Consider the following 17306-nt stretch of genomic DNA (forward strand, 5'->3'; position numbering starts at 1 on the left):
TTGTTATCTCATAAATGAGCGACGAAAGACAACGTGAAACTCCTTTAAGGTCGGTTTCTTTAGAGAATTTGAGACCAAAATCAGGTACCCGAAAGAAACTTAAGTTCATCGATGATACGGTTACGAAGCACCACAAATCACGTTCATTTGGCAGGAACGATAATGAGGACGAAATTTTGAAAGACTTGAATGAAATGCTTCGAACGAAACTACGTATTGACACAACGATTGAAGGCCAATTGAGGAAATTACCTAGTACACCATCAGCGGATCAGGAGAGCTTTATAAAAAGATCAGGAATTGATGGCAATGTCATAACAGTCGCATACGACGATCCTTCCAGGGAAGATCAGTCAGATGAGGACGAGAACATTAGTGATTCATCAGATCAGGAGGAAACAAATGGACTGGATGAAAATGCAAATGAGGATGACGACGACTTCACCAATGTCGACGAAATAGATGGACCCATTTCCGCAAAACAGAAGGAAGTAGCAAACGGAAAACTGCACTCGATGCCTGAAGTTGATTACAACTTACCAGTAGACTCGGATCTTCAGGAGGATTTAGATAGGAGAGCAGCAGAGATTGAAAAGTCATCAAAGTTCGAGCCTGTATCACTCCCAAGAGTAGAGTGGAACCTGCAGAGCTTTTACAGCTTAATGAACGACATACCACTCTGGTTTTGTTCTTCGAATTTTTCCTACTTCCCATTTGCCAAGGACTATTTCGATCGATCGGTTCAGTATCCAATTCAATTTCTTAACGATTCTAGTTACGCAGAAAAAATTATAGCAGAGCTGATAGAAAATGTAGTGCAAGGAGATCTTTCGTGCCTGTCAGCATTATGTTATATATCGATGGGTACATTCGGTATGGTGGACACTAACGAAATTCAACTTGAGAATATTAGAAGAAATAATCTACTATTGTGCAGAAAGTTGAAGGAGCTCATAGCCGCTTTCCAAAAAATTGCTATCCATTGCCGAGATGATAATAGTAACTTGAAATATCAAACAACGATGCTCTTTTATTCAAGTACAATCATTTTTTTTCTTGTCAACGTTTGCATCGAACAAAGGGTCGAAAGAAAGGAACAAGTTCTCAAAGTGATTGATATTATCGATGAATCGCATCTTTTGCAATTTTTAACTCGTTATATCGAACATTGGAGATGGAATAGTCGTCTTTCCATGAGAATACGAAATATCATTACATTGTTATTCAAATTGCTTATCCTTCAATTTGGAGATAAAAATGAGTATAAAACCACAAAAAGTTATTTGTTTAAATTCCATGAGCTAAAGCATCAGCACGATAAGAATTCTAAAAGATGCACCATCTCTCCTTTGCATTATGAAGCATTTAGAGAAGATATCACTGCACGTTTCCCTGATTATGATTCACCGGCTGTGATCTTGCCGACAGATGGTGACAATTCAAACTCTTTATCACAGTTTTTAGAGATCACAAGATCAAAAGTTAAGAACCCTATCAACTTAACCCTAGCGGTTCCAGAGCAGCATATAGCAACCCCGGCACCTTCGCCTCCTCAATCACCAAGCATAAATCACATGAGCGATTACTCAAGATCCCGAAAGTCCTTTCAGACCAATATGGCATATCCATGCCTTTACCCCTCGGATGATGAAGATAGCGATACTTTTCTAGCAGAGAAGGCATCTTGCTTTGACAATGATGCTAAAAGAAAGGCTAGTAAAAATACATGTACAGATGTACCCTTCAGCATACAGGAAGCAACCAAAATTTTGTCGGAAAATTTAGAACTTAAACTAAGCGTCAAGCAATTATGGCATGAACGTAAATTATTCATGATGACAGAAAGAGGATGGCAGCACGACCATTCACAAGATCCTTTCAATTATTTGAGAATGGAAAACACGGATGAAATAGAGGCTATTGACATAATGAAAAGAGTGGATTCATTTTACAAAGATTGTCTATCCGGTTTAAATTCTCTTGTTTTCGTTCTACTGCAAACTATTGAGTCCAACCTAAGCAACGTTGACTATAAAAAGACAGATTTCGACGAAAATAATCCGATAGATGCGATAATGCCTCGTCTAGAAATAACGAGAACCAAAGAAATATCAATGGAGTCCTCTACCGGCATATTATTTCTTTTACTGAAATGGTTTAAGTTGAACCATGTTTTGAAGTTTGAACATTTTGCCGTACTTCTCAATGATTCAAAATACGTCCACATTTGCTCTACACTACTGAGCAAATACTCAGACCATTACACAGATAAAGTTTTTAATGAAACAGCGGCGTCCAATTGCTCCTTTTGGAGACACTGCTCGCTATACAAAGAGGCTTACACCATATCTTTTTCGCAAGTTGACGAGTCGAAGCTTTCTAATGAATATAATGTCACATTTCTATCGTCAATTGCTTATCTCCTCAAAGTTTTGAGAAAAATCATTGGAAATAAAACTGAACGCTTGAAAGAGCTACCATTGACTATCGGAGTCCTATTCAAAAAGTATTACAGAGTGTTCAACCTAGATGTGTATCGGCCAATACTAAGAATTATTAAAGAGTTGACTCCCTTTAAGAATAAAAGATGGAAATCGGAACATATGGAGCTGATATCTGGTGTTTTCCTGTACGAAAGGCTCGAATTAATTGATAATTGGGTTACGGGTAAAGATATTTCTGGAGAATTAAGTGACGCATGCGGTCAAGAAATAGCTCTGAGAGCCTTATTGCAGTTTTATAATTTCTCTCATTATGAGTCGTCCATGGAGGATCTCGGTTATTGTGAGAAATCCAAGCCTAATCTTTCCCTTTTAAATAAAGAAGCAGAGTATTTAGGAATATAAATTCGCCAGAACTAAATACTTTCATAGTGCATTATCCATATTCTATACATTGTGTGTCTATAGAATTGCCATTTGGCGTCGCGCCATGAACTTCACCTTTTTCAAATAACTTTCCAATTACAAAGGTAAACAAAGCAAGACAAAAACAGAAACATACGTATAAAGAAAGGACTCAAAAGTGTATTACGTTGATTGATGGATTTAGAGATTGCCCTTTTCCCGGTTGTTGAAGGACTGGCTCCACATGCCCTTGCAGATAAGTCAATCAGCCTGCTATGCCGACAATTAGCTTTAGTCCTGCAATTGCCAACTAGATCAATAGAGCAGATAAGATCGGTGATAGACTCGTATAAAATACAAATTTCCTATAGTACAGATAATATGTTAAGGTGGCAAAAACTACTCAACTTGTTACAGCTTTTGGTAGGCATTGAAGGATCTGATGAGATGATCAAATATTTATCTGCATTTCAATCTGTGTTGGTAAATAATTCACCAGTACGACTTCCCACAAACATCAATCTTCAAAATGCGTCTGAATCAAACATGGGTGGATTTGCAGTTCAAGATAGGCTTCTGAGCCCACTAAGGCCACCAAGTCTTCAAGCAGAATCTTTCGAAAATCTTGATAAGTTTTCTGACGTGAGATCAATGATTTCATCAAACAGAAATTATGGAGTACTCGGTGGACATGGCTCAGTCAGCTTGGAGGCATTAACAGAACCTTACTACTCGAAGACAATGACAGAAGATGAAGTTCTAAAGTTTGTGCCGTACACGTTATTGGCAACGACGTCCGATTTATTTCCTTTAGAATGGAACGACATAAAAGTCCCTTTCAACGTTCCTAACTCAGACAGTGAGCTGCTGCATATCATATTTGAAGCTGGCTTACTTAATCAGCAACTCAAGAGAATAGTTGAACAAAATAGAAATAGCGATATATCGCCTATGAAAAAGGCTCTCATAGTGCAAATCGATAAAGAGCTTAGGAATTATATTGGATTTGTGAATGAGTTATCATCCTCGGGCAAACTGAAAAGTTTAAAAGCGACATATTTTGAATTGTACGATCATCTGCTCTCTTTGAGATTCTATTTTAATTTTACAAAATCTTTTAGTACCGAATCCGGAGACTCATTCCTCTCAAAATCCAGTAAACTGCAGTCTCATGGTAACTTGCTCATTGTAAGACTATCCGGGGACGTCTTCCAAACTCTTTTATCACTATATTTTGAGTATATGGTTAACTGGTTAAATATGGGCGAAATAGAAACAACGTGTGGTGAATTTTTCATAGAGAATACTAATGCTGAAAATAGTCCAATACCTTTCGATATTCGCACGTCCAAAGTTCCTGATTTTTTACCAATTAGGGTGGCTAAAGAGATCTTCATCATTGGAAAAACTTACATCTTCTTAGCAAATTATTGTAAAGAGCTGGAATGGACAAATAATATTTCCAAGAAGTACACTAACCTTTACAGAGCTTTAGATACCAAGGAAATTACAGATGGCTTCTTCAACATAATTCATAACCACTATCGCGAGATTGTGAACTATAGCCATAAAATAATTCTTCAAAAGTTTTATTACAGTAACGTAGTAGTCACATTAAAGAATATCCTGCTTATGGGAAAGGGTGATTTGATAGACGCTCTTATTAAACGAGCCAGTGAAGTATTAATGACGCCCTCTAACTTACTTCCAAGCCATCGATTGACGCGATATTTACAGGAAGCGGTAAAACACTCTTCTCTCCGAAACATGTTAAATCGTGTAGACGAAAACCATATAATTAATGGGCTAGATGCAAGAGTGCTCAATTTAGGTCACGGGTCAGTAGGCTGGGATATTTTTACATTAGATTACATCGTGGATCCACCATTATCAATTGTCCTAAACGTAAATCGCCAAGGGGGCAAGAAAGAATTTTTGAGGATGTTTAATTTTTTGTGGAAATTTAAAAAGAATGATTACTTTTATGATGTAGAGTGGCAAAAGTCGAATCAGTTAATCAGAGATTTCAAAAGATTATCCAATTACAGACCCTTGGTCAGAGACATTTTGACTAAATTATCCAAAATTAATATTCTGCGATCACAGCTGAATCATTTTAGTTTGAAACTGGAATCCTACTGCTTCAAATGTATAATTGATGAGAGTTTTCAAAAATTTGAGAAAAAAATAATGATATCTGATGAAACTCGTAGAAATAATAGAATACCGACCGTGAAACTCAAAAGTGGCCTCATCATGTTTGATGGCTTGATGAAGCCCAAGCAAGCTTTTTTGGATAATATTAGTGGTAATTTTGTTAACTGTGAGCGAAAGCAGGAGTGTTCACTCAATATAGATGAGCTTGAAAAACTACACAATCAATATCTTGATTCTATGCTATCTCATAAGCTGATTGCATCAAACACAGACAAAAAAATTGGCTACTTTTCTGGTCAACCTTATCCAACATCACTTATTCTACTATTAGATCAAGTTTTTGAATTTGTTACGCATAACGCAGCACTGAACGATGTTGCCCATGAGATTCTAATACAATTGAATCTGCAAAGTTCACAACAGCAGCTAAACAGTTTATTGTCGCGATTCAATTCAGTGTTAATAAATATCGCATCACAGTATAAAAATTTCAAGGAAAACGCATATATATTCATCAAGGATTTGAGGTCTGATGGTGATGAAAACCTAGGTAGCTTAAGCAGAATTCTGAGATAAGTAAAATTTAGGCAGATATTATTGTTAAATTGCATTAAACATTATAAGTCATGTTATAGAAATGATGAATAAATTTGTGCTATACTTTCATCGGATATGCCATCCTCAGAAAATACCTTTTCAATCCAGGACCCAACAGGATATCATACTTTTCTCTTCTTTCCATAAGCGGCTCCCAATCATCATCTAAGACAGAAGTTGGATCTAGTTTCCACTCTTCTATTTTGCGTCTTGTGGCGTTTTGACGATCTAACAGCTTTTTTTTAACAGCTAGTTCCCGTAATATCAAAATCAAAATTAGTGCACCGGAAAAGCACGCCCCTGCAAAACACTGAGTATGTAAGTAAGGATTCTCCACATCTGTTTCAACCGTCAAAGCTTGAGCAACCAACTCAGATATTAGGAGGAACGGTGCTCCGAAATAGTTGACAAACGACCAGGAAGCCAAAAACTGATCAGGCAAGACTAAATCAGCTATAAGTACTGTGCTCATAACATTTGCAACACCTACACACGAACCCACACATATTGCGAACATCAGCATCTGAACAAATGTATGTATAGGTATCCAAAATGCAAACATCATTATAGATAGAGCAGAGGTTAACACGATTGTTACATTAGCTCTACCAAATTGATCCCCCGCGAGTCCCATCAATGGCCTTCCAACACTTTGTGCCCCATTCAACACGGCAGTTAAAATAGAGCCTTGATGTTGCGACATACCTCGCGCAACAGCATAAGAAGATAAGGTGAAAATCATGAGAGTATACCCAAATAGTGCACACATAAACCATAGAGCAATAAGTGGCACGAATGGATTTTTCACAACGCTTAATGCAAACATTTGCTTGAATTGAAAAATCATCAAATGTATAGATTTAAACCCGACTCTTGAAATAGGCTTACGTTGCTTGATGAGTGCAACAGAAAACAATACTGAAATTGTGCAACTAATTCCTAAAATACGATAAGCCCACCTTGGATTTCCATATTCTTGAATCATCCTATTCGCGGCTAAACCATACGTAACACCACCAGCACCTGTACCAAGTAGCGAGAGACCTAGCGCAACTGCCCTTTTTTTCAAAAACCATCCCGGCAAAACAGTGGTTGCTGGAACAAATATGAAAGATATCGAAACACCATATAGAAAACCTTGTGTCAAATAAAGTTGCCACAGCTGAGTAGAAAATGACGCTAGCAAAAATCCTGCGAGCATAAGAGCAGCTCCCATAATCATTGTTGGTTTAAATCCAATAATTCTCATTACAGACATCACAAATGGAGACAATCCCTGCCCAAATGCAACAGTCATCCCCGCAATAAGAGCATAGTCATATTTTGAGCCACCCGGATAATAATTCGCATTTAAATAAAATGCCAAGAACACACCAAACCCGGAATTACATCCCCACGTCGAAAACATGATTAGCGATACACAGAATGTAACAACCCAACCATAACCACCATCGGGCGGCAAATCGACCGCTCCAGTAGACTTGTTGGTAAACACTTTCTTGATTGTGGCGTGATCTGCATCATCGTCCTCCTCCCGAACATCCTCGTTTTCTTCTTCTTCTTCGCCAGCCTCACCCTTGTACGGCAAACGCTCCACATCATGGTCGATGGCCACACCTAATTTATCCTTGCCTTTCCTTTTTCCCGTCTCAGCGAATGGCTCGGATGCCTTCGCTGCCCCTACGGATTCAGTTTTGTTCTCTTCAAGCTGCAATGCATCTCCAACATCAAACCTCGACTCCAGCACCTTGTTCAGATCGTTCTTTTCCTGAGCCGACTGCCTATTGTCATCCTGGACTGCTTTAATGATCTTAGTAACGGTCCTTGTCAAGGAGAGTGCCATCGACTGATTGCTGTTCGAAACCTCCGAGATCGCACTCTGTCGTCTTGACCTTCTTCTCATCCGACTTCCAGTCATGCTGGAAATAGAACTGCCCGCACTGTCCACTGCGCCAAGCCCCGTTGCCATACTTAGACTGCCCCTGTGCAAGGGCCGTGGCACCGTGGCAACACTGCCGCTGGTACTGCTCGCTCCAGTGGAACTGCTCACTACACTGGACCCACTGCTATAATCCGCGTCTGACCCATTTTCGATCCCCGATCTCACATCCTCTTGGCCACCGGCCAAACCAGACGACTTCACCATATTTTTCAAACCTACTGCTGAAAGTATCGAGTGCTAGCGTAATTCAGTGTTGTATCTGTCCCTCCATTACCAGGTACCTTCCGCAAAACCGTCACAATGTTCTATTCCCGCCTTTGAATTCAGAGCACTAATTCGTTTACTACCCTTCGAAGGAGAATGATCTACACTGTTCAAGCTATCATAAACAGCTACCGGCAATCAACCAGATTTCAAACATCTGACTAATCCCAGCACTGCCTTCGCCATTCAAATTCCATTGGCATTATATCGAAGGTTGCCCCCACAGGCCTTGTTATCACGATAAGCCCGTAGCTTTCACAAATTTATTCTGCAGGGTAACCGGAAGTATTCGGGTAACTAAACATGTTCGGGTAATAGGAAAGAAATACGAACTTCGTTCTGATAAGTGGTTCTAAAAGGAGCAAAATGATGTATAATTATACATTGGAGGGGATAGTTGATGGGTGGCAGATAGGATAGTGGGTTGTTAGATAGTGAAAGTCGGTTGTTTAGTTTCAAGGAGTGAGAATGAATTCTGGAATAACGTCTATCAAGCTTGTGTTGCTGGGAGAAGCGGCGGTGGGAAAATCGTCTATCGTTTTAAGATTTGTATCAAATGACTTTACAGAGAATAAGGAACCCACTATAGGAGCAGCATTTCTCACGCAGAGGGTGAATATTGGCGAGCAGACGGTTAAATTTGAGATATGGGACACTGCGGGTCAGGAGAGGTTTGCCTCGCTAGCGCCCATGTATTACCGAAACGCTCAGGCCGCACTGGTGGTATACGATATCACGAAACCGCAGTCTTTCATCAAAGCGCGCCATTGGGTGAAGGAGCTGCACGAGCAGGCTAGCAAGGGAATCATTATTGCACTTGTCGGGAACAAGGTCGATATTGTCAGCAGTGGAGGTGAGAGGAAAGTTGCACGCGAAGAAGCAGAGAAGCTCGCTGAGGAAGAAGGGCTTCTGTTTTTCGAAACCAGTGCCAAAACTGGGGAGAATGTCAACGAGGTGTTTCTGGGGATTGGAGAGAAGATCCCACTTGGAAGGCCTGATGAACAGTCGGGACTGCAAAATGGCGGCGTCAGGATCACGGATGATCAGAGGATTGACCTGGCATCAACAGGATCTGGCGCTGTAGCAGCCAGCGGGTGTAATTGTTGAAAGCATAGCGGTCAGAAGAAGAACGTTAATAGGAAAATATAGAATTATACTTGGTTCTTTTCTTGTTGATACGTCGATATTTCAAATCTTGGGAGAAAATGGTGCTCTATGAATAGCAAGATTCTAGTTCTTTTTTAGCTTTTGGAGTAGGTTCCCTTATACCATTTTTGATTTTAATATTTGTTAACCTGCCGTGTGATGTCCCGTAACCAAATCTCGTGAAGCTTGTTCATCCGTCGAGAATCGGTTGATAGTCGACTACATACAGAGCGCGGAAATTTGATTTGCAAAAAAATATAGATACGTATTTGTATTTAGTGTGGAGGTTTAAGAGGAATGATTTCCTAGATTTAATTCTTTTATCGATTCGGCCAACTTATTGACCGCAGTTGTCAGTTCATCAATTTTTTTTTCAGATTGTGTGTTTCTCTCCTGAACTTGGTTGTAAAGGTCAAATAACTCCCAACCTATACCAGAGGAATAACCTTCAGCAACGGGCTGTACAGATTTTTTGACTGTTTCAAACCATTCTTTTGATACGCGGAAATTTGGATCTGCCTTTTCTGCTTCTCTTTGAAGCCTTAAAGATCTTCCATTTTTAGCCTGGGTTTCCTGAATACCAGCGGCGTTATCTGTTGTTAACATATCATTTATAGAATCAACGAATCCATCACGGAGATTCCATGCCTCGTCTGATTCATTGGCATCATCTTCCAGTCTTTTAATCCTATTGTATTGTATACGGCGCGCTTCACGTACTTCCCTTGCAGCAACAAATATCAACATTGGGCAGTAAAGAATAGTCATAATCACACGACTTAATTTGATAGCTTCTCTTTTTGGTAAAAGCATCAAGATTGGATGAATGAAAAGTTCGATGATATTTAACGGGGCGACATACACGTCCTCATCTGGAGCTCTGATAAATCTAAGAGTCTTTTGGCACATTAGCGCCATGTATTCATCTCCGGCATTGTCAACAACTTTATCATATGCATTTGCATATAAAGCAATTAAAATGTTCAACAAAATAACACTAACAATGAAGTAATATCCATAATACAAAATTGCAGCATAAGGAGGTGCAAATTTTTTGAAGATATCAAAACTGCCAGATCCTAAAATTGTTATTATCAAGTTGTTCATAATTTCACCAGTAATTTCATTCTTACCATCAGAAGAATCCAAGCCAACAAAACCTTGGAGGAAACCGATAATCATTAAAAACAATAAAAAAAAGAACACAATCGACTCAGTCATCATATGTTTCAATACAACTAGCATGACGCCAACAAAAGGAACCGATTCCAGGTAAAGAAGTAATCTAGACCAGACAAAGGGTGCTGCACAAGATAGGATCCTGTAAGACATCACATCCCAGTATTCTGATTCTCTGCCAGTTCTGATTGGGCTCACACTGAGAATCCTAAAACAGAGAGATGCACATATAATGGTATATAATGTATCATTGAATGCATTCCAAAACGATAAATAGGCGGATCCAATGTAATAAAGCTTGCTGATTTCGTCAATAATATAACCCAAAGTAAACAGGTAAAATAGCCACTCTTTTCCATCAATAGGCGCCACATGAATCGAATCCTTGTCATTTACCACTCCAGTGTACAAAATCAAAAAAATTATCGAAAACATTACTTGTAATATATTTTGATACATGGGGGTTTTGATTCTTTCGGGACTGAAGTGAGATTTAAATGACATGGAAGCAATTGTCTTGTCCCTCACAAAAACAGTAGGCTCTTCACGCGATTGTATAATCCAGCCTCTCCATAACCACTTCAAACATCTTTGGAATCCACTAGAACCAATTACAATTGTAGAATGAATATCGGCAGCCATCTCCAAAACACTGGCAGGTTCACTATCTTCATCGTTTTCGTTTATGACGTACCGACGCAATAACATTTCCATGAACAAGAATTGCAAATCAACTACCTCTTCCCGTTCAATGATAACCCTACAAAGATGCTGACAGGCGACAGATCTCAGTTCGTAAAGCTCCGCATTGTGCAGTTCTTTGAATGATAGATCTTCGTACCACACAGAAACCTTCAGCAAACAAAATAACAAAACACTACGGTACTTCTGTACACTTTTCTTATCGCTCTTCTTGCCACCACAGGCATCATACGCTAACATAATGACTTTTTCATTAAGAATCCTTGAATGGCGACGTGTAACCTGTTCAACGTCAAAAACTGTTGGTATTATTTTGTCAATTAAATACTTCATATTCAGACATATTCTAAGAACTTGACGTGGCGAAGGTGCTGCTATAGGCAATGGATCCATAATTGCCTGGCCCTGATGCACTGGCAATACCGGAGTATCCTCTGACATGCTGTGGTTCTCAGTTCTGCTTCTCAGTTCTGCTTTTGTTGCATTAGACTTGTTTAATTGGATTTTCATGATAAGGGTCAGAAAACTCTACTTCTTGGAAGGCAGACAGCTTCCCTCAGTTCAAAGGAAAATATGCATTAAGACATTATAACTTATACACTTAAGAAGCAAAGCAAATGCCTGCTGTATCGTCACATTTAGTGTAACAAAAACTATGGAGTGGCCTGGGTCCCAGGGAAGGTCATCACGTCAAGATCAAGAAAGTGATTTTTACCGCCTTAGCTTTTGAAAAAGTACTCAAACTAGTGGAATCCGTCAAGAGCAGTTACAAGCATGTAGTAATACTGTCGTTATTCGTACCTCAAGGTATTCCTCTTGTTCACTTTGTCTATAAATATTAGGTTAACTCTCTTGAAATTTCATAGCGTAAAAAAATTCTCGCTACTTTGAGATTGCTTGCGAAGTTTCAAAAGTGAAGCTCACAGGTTTCAAGAAACTTGAGGTTAGAAGGATAAAAAAAAACCACAAGTCATAAAGTTGATCGCAATTTTTGTCTGAAGGTTGATATAAATCAAGAGCAATCATTCCCCAAGTTTTGATACGACTTTTGCGGAAGTGCGATCAATTCTTATAGGCCTAAATTTAAGTCTTGAAAGAGCTATCACATCATTAACAATATCACATAATTATACTAGGAAGCGGGAATTGCAAGATGCCACCAAATTCAAAGAAAGGAAAGAAGAGGAGCAAATCCAAACAACATACAAAGAAAGCGCTCTCGGGTTCAGCACAAGTCCCCGACGGAGGTTCTTTAGAGGCTCAGGTCTATGATGAAGAGGGCGAATACCCCACCTCTCGTGTTATAAAAAGGGCACCAAATGGAGACGTTATCGTAGAAAGTATACCTGAAAAACATGACAAAAGGCGAGCTTCACATGAACAGTTAAATAGTACTGCAGTCACAAGAACTCAGCCATCGATTTCGGCAATATTGGATTCTCACTGGGAATCTTTATCTTCAGACGACAAAAAGAATATATTAAGGATTGAAAAAAATGAGATATTCGAAGTATTACGAGACTACCAAGTAACGCATAGCTGCACTTGCTCTGTCTGCGGACGTCGTCATATGTCAATGGAAATAGAAATGGAACGCATCTACGAGATGTTGTATGAAATGGACAAAGTAAAAGATCCAGAACTTAATCCAGTAAAATTTCATCTTTCTATTATAAAAGAGCTCCAGAATTTCAAAATGCGGCAGACCGGCAATGAATTTCGAGAAGATGAACTACGAACGGATGTTGAGAAGACGATAGGTGAGAAAGAGACAGCAAACGAACTTGAAAATATGCGTGATGATGTTGTGAAATATTTCCTTTCATCAGATGCAGTAGATACCCTTAAAGAGGAAGTGAACAATTTCAAGCAATATAAACAGCAATTACTTCATAACGGCGATCATCTCAATGGTAACAATCATAATGCGTCAACTTCAACCTCACAGAATAGAAGCGAAAATAATACGCGATCGGTCGAGGAAAACTCCTCCAAAGTTTTGACTAACAACGAACCCATTTTATCATCTAGTACTACAGAGGACAATATTGAAAATGATCTTTCTAATGACAAAAGCGAGAATACAAGTAGTGAACATTTGCAGGAAAAATATATCAAGTTTGCCAAAACTTTTGTATCATCACACCCCAAGATTGCGGAAGAGTACGTAAACCGAATGATGATGTATCCGGATATGCAGGAACTGACGGATGATTTGATGAATAATAACGGACAGGAGTTTGTTAAAGCAATTGAGGAATTCGTTATGGAAAAAGAAGATTGTGAACCCGAGATGTCATCATTGGAGAGGCCGCATCAACCAGAAAGTCGTCAGAATGAATTTGATTTAAGCAAAATTCAACATCGGGATGAAGTTGAAGGTTACACCGCAATAAAACATAACGGGAAGGTTCTTACACCTGAAGAATATAATATGCTTCAACGCATGATCGCAGATAGCATAGTAGACTCATACGATAAGACTACCGATCAATTCAACGAAATCTCCCCAATTGAAAGGGAGCTATTCACAAGATTCATATATGGAGAAGATAAAAAGGAATTTCGTCATATATTAGGCCAAACGTATAATGACAGAATTTTGGATCACGATCCATATATCGATACATGTTTAGCAGCGGCAGCAGCTACCACTGCAACGCCTAAAATGATCAGAGGTAATGACAGCCAGATATTTGCATATAAGCACGACTCTAAGCATGCTGGAAACAACAATTTCAATGACACCTACGACGAATACTCCGAATATGAACACGAAGACGACGAATTAGAATACGACGACGATGAAGATGATGATGAGGATGATTACGAAGATGAGGACGAGGATGGTGTTGAATCAGACCTGGTGGATCAAGAAGAAGTGGAAGCACGGTACGATGACGACGAACACTGCATTAATTCCTATCCTAATATTAAAGAAGCATATCACAATCAGCACAGTTCACAATATAATCATTCAAATGAGCTTGAGGAGGAATACGACGAAGAAGAATATGATGAAGAAGATCAATATGATAGTGGCGTGGATGAAGCAGGCCGTATTGAGGAGGGTCGGAAGCTCATCCAAATTTCTATCACCAAATTATTGCAAGCACGGATTATGGATTCTTACCACGAAAAGCAAGCAGAGACCAATAGGTTAAAACTGCTTCAAGAGTTAGAAGCTGAAGAGCAAAAGAAGAAGGCCAAGGAAGAAAAAAAGCAGAAAAAAAAAGAGAAAGAAAAGGAGAAGAAGAAAGCTCATCAACTGGCTAAAGAAGAAGAAAATCGCAGGAAAGAGCAGGAAGCCGAAGAGCAGAAGAAAGAGGCAGAGGAGCGGGAAAGACAAAGAAGAGAAGCTCAAAGGCAAAAAGTAGAAGAAGTGAAGCGTAAGAGAGATGAAGAAAGGAAACGTAAATTGGAAGAACAACGAAGAAGGGAAGAAGAGCAGGAACGCCAAAGAAAGTTAAAGGAAGAACAAAAACGAAAAAGAGATGAAGAAAGGAAGATGAAAGAAGAAGAAAAAAGAAAACGTGAAGAATCAAAGCGTCTCAAGGAGCAACAAAGAGAAATGCAAGAGCTACAGAGAAAAAACGCGGAGGAACAAAAGAATAGCCAAGCTTCAAGAAAGAAATCAGAACAAGATGCCATAACGAACATGGAGAGAATGATGCCATCTCCAATGGCTTCCCAGTTTTCAAGCATATCACCGAATATGCCCTATGGAAATGTAGGTCAACCTTTGCCGGATGTTAATTCGTCCAATATCAATGATGAGATTAACAGTATAATAAATTCAGCATCCGTTTCTCAAACTACACTTACGTCCCCGTCTCATTTAAATGGCTTGCTACATCCAAGTCATGGCACAAGAAATAACCTCTCACCCAACCAGCATATGATGAGTGATGCAAATCGTCGCTTTGACACGTCGGGTACTCTTCAATCATCCAGCTTTACAGCAGATAGCATTGGGCTTGATCCTCTTTCGTGCTTACATCCAAACGCATCTTCTTCTCAAGACCTTGGAAACTCCATGAAACAACAAAGTTTCGGTTTGCCCTCCTGGAACTCTTTTACAACTAAACCTACAACTGCACCTGAGTTTCAACATATACAACATGCTCACAGAAATTCGCAAGTTCATCTCCATGAGAACGGTTCATCTGCATTTGATCTCGATGGATCTGAAATCACAAATAGTCATTTTTTCGAGGAGGAAATAGACAACTTGACGAACATACTCAAATCTGCTGCTTTAAATGAAGTTCCAACTAAGGATAATGGCACGTCAGATCAATCACTGCTATGGGGAAATCAAAGAGCATCAACAGGTGTCACCACTCCCAACAACGAGTCCTTTTTGAACAGAGACGGAGGCCATCTTTCCGGGATTAGTATGCCTGGGCTGGAAAATCCGAACCCTAGAGATTTGCGTAATTCAAGTCAACATAGTTCAATTTGGGGAAGTCTGAATAACGGATCAAGCATTTCTGGTAACCAAGGTGAAGTTTTGAGCCTGTCCAAAGACCTGGACCCTGCTGCACCTACTTACTCATCTTCAAACATATGGAATAACTCAATGTCCAATGGAATGTCATTTTTAAACGGTTCAAATGCAGTTTCTCATTCAAGCGCGCATCAAACACCAAACCCTCTGAAATCCGGCATGCGCCTTCCTGTCCAAAATACCATTAGTGAAGACGACATGCAAGAAAGCATATACAAGGTCTACCTCGCTTTTTCAAGTGCTCACACTAACGAATACGTTCCAACAGATTTGCTACATCAAAACAGTTTATGCCGATCTATTGACTACTCAACATTTATCACATTCTTATTGCGTATGCGGATATCTCATGGATGCGACTTTTTAGCAGACTCTTCAGGATCCATCACACATATAAGAATATCTACTCCCCCAGCAGCTGTCGGACACAACAACCGTATGGGATCCATCTCTCATGAGAACTTGCCAGCAGATTTATATGCTGGTCAGCCACACCGCCAACTAGACCAACACGCTTCATCGTCTGGGATCAATTCGAATCTCAATTCGAACTCGCGATTATTCTCCACAATTTCAAATTTAAACCCTTCCTCGTCTATTACGGGCAGTTTCTGGAGCTGAGATATTACAGCTTGCAGCTGTATCATTTCCTACATTCTAGTGGTCGCATTTGTATAACTATGTAATAATTAGTTACTTATCTATTCATCAGTTTATTCAAGAGAGTTCCAATATCGATGACTTTTGAGAACTGTAGACTTAAAAAATGCTGATCCAGGGTCTGTAGATAGGCCATGCTCAAACTCATGCTAGCTGGCATACGTCAACAACCATGCCACTTTCCTTTTGCATTCGTCACCATATTTGTAGACAAGACATTTTGTAACCTCTAGTTTCCACAGCATCAGGCGGGTAACATTCTTTTCTTCGAGAAGTCTTCCAAGTTAACCCTTCCGGGAGGAATACAGATCAAGTTGATTTTAGAAAAATGTAATAGTAATTGATCGAGTATTTTATGTTGATTGCATGCTTACTTACTGTGCCCCAGAGATAATCAAATAATTGGCAACAGGAATAGCTGGACAACTTTGCCATTTTCGCAGTTCTATTTCAAGGCGTTAGGCACTTGAACTTCCCATATACTTCTAATTTGTCAGTATTCACATATTGGATTTAAAGAAATTACAAATCGCTCTGCTTTACATTAATGTCTGAACACACTGTGAGAAGGAAACTGGTCATAATTGGGGATGGGGCTTGCGGAAAGACTTCTTTACTCTATGTGTTCACGCTTGGAAAATTTCCAGAGGAGTACCATCCTACGGTATTCGAGAATTATGTGACAGATTGCAGGGTAGATGGGATCAAAGTGACGTTAACGTTGTGGGATACTGCAGGTCAGGAAGAGTACGAGCGTTTGCGTCCATTTTCATATTCTAAGGCCGACGTAATACTGATAGGATTTGCAGTTAATGATCATGAATCACTGATACACGCTAGGACAAAATGGGCCGAGGAGGCACTTCGATATTGTCCTGATGCACCTATAATCTTGGTTGGTCTCAAAAGAGATCTAAGAAATTTAAAGCCTGGAGATTCCAAGTACATGGATTTGGTTAGCCATGAAGAAGCTCAACAGGTAGCAAGACAGATTGGCGCCAAAAAACTATTGGAATGCAGCGCACTGACAGGCGAGGGTGTGGACGATGTTTTTGAAATGGCTACAAGAACAAGCTTACTGGTGAACAAAGAGCCCGGAAAGCAGTGCTGTGTAATTTCATGAGATAGATATGCATTATTTTTCCTTACTATCCGCATCATTGTATGTAATCATTTTAAGAGGTAAAGTGTAAGTGCAATGGAAAAGGTGTGATCTGCTTGTAATTTTTGGTGCAGATCTCATGCTGATACGTAATAATTCAATAGTCGAACCACCACGTACAATTCAAAAAAAAGTATAATA

At 39.5% G+C, this 17306-nt stretch overlaps 7 protein-coding genes across 7 annotated transcripts; 5 read left to right on the plus strand and 2 right to left on the minus strand.

Moving 5' to 3' along the window:
• Window positions 1–14: 14 nt before the first annotated feature.
• On the plus strand, window positions 15–2846 carry FAR11 (Far11p; the record flags this gene model as incomplete). Its single annotated transcript, XM_037290036.1, has 1 exon — window positions 15–2846. The coding sequence occupies one exon, from the start codon at window positions 15–17 to the stop codon at window positions 2844–2846; it is 2832 nt and encodes a 943-aa protein (XP_037145931.1).
• Window positions 2847–3041: 195 nt separating this feature from the next.
• Window positions 3042–5579, plus strand: SPC98 (Spc98p; the record flags this gene model as incomplete). Its single annotated transcript, XM_037290037.1, has 1 exon — window positions 3042–5579. One exon carries the CDS (start codon window positions 3042–3044, stop codon window positions 5577–5579), a length of 2538 nt encoding a protein of 845 aa, XP_037145932.1.
• A 79-nt stretch (window positions 5580–5658) lies between these two features.
• Window positions 5659–7746, minus strand: ESBP6 (Esbp6p; the record flags this gene model as incomplete). Its single annotated transcript, XM_037290038.1, has 1 exon — window positions 5659–7746. The coding sequence occupies one exon, from the start codon at window positions 7744–7746 to the stop codon at window positions 5659–5661; it is 2088 nt and encodes a 695-aa protein (XP_037145933.1).
• Window positions 7747–8274: 528 nt separating this feature from the next.
• Window positions 8275–8913, plus strand: HG535_0G00930 (Rab family GTPase; the record flags this gene model as incomplete). The annotated part of the gene is made up of 1 exon (XM_037290039.1): window positions 8275–8913. One exon carries the CDS (start codon window positions 8275–8277, stop codon window positions 8911–8913), a length of 639 nt encoding a protein of 212 aa, XP_037145934.1.
• Window positions 8914–9240: 327 nt separating this feature from the next.
• YVC1 (Yvc1p) lies at window positions 9241–11343 on the minus strand (the record flags this gene model as incomplete). Its single annotated transcript, XM_037290040.1, has 1 exon — window positions 9241–11343. One exon carries the CDS (start codon window positions 11341–11343, stop codon window positions 9241–9243), a length of 2103 nt encoding a protein of 700 aa, XP_037145935.1.
• Window positions 11344–11986: 643 nt separating this feature from the next.
• On the plus strand, window positions 11987–15964 carry NST1 (Nst1p; the record flags this gene model as incomplete). Its single annotated transcript, XM_037290041.1, has 1 exon — window positions 11987–15964. The coding sequence occupies one exon, from the start codon at window positions 11987–11989 to the stop codon at window positions 15962–15964; it is 3978 nt and encodes a 1325-aa protein (XP_037145936.1).
• A 586-nt stretch (window positions 15965–16550) lies between these two features.
• RHO2 (Rho family GTPase RHO2) lies at window positions 16551–17126 on the plus strand (the record flags this gene model as incomplete). The annotated part of the gene is made up of 1 exon (XM_037290042.1): window positions 16551–17126. The coding sequence occupies one exon, from the start codon at window positions 16551–16553 to the stop codon at window positions 17124–17126; it is 576 nt and encodes a 191-aa protein (XP_037145937.1).
• Window positions 17127–17306: the final 180 nt, after the last annotated feature.

The sequence above is a fragment of the Zygotorulaspora mrakii genome, chromosome 7 (genome assembly GCF_013402915.1).
Source record: "Zygotorulaspora mrakii chromosome 7, complete sequence".
Classification (NCBI taxonomy): domain Eukaryota; kingdom Fungi; phylum Ascomycota; class Saccharomycetes; order Saccharomycetales; family Saccharomycetaceae; genus Zygotorulaspora; species Zygotorulaspora mrakii.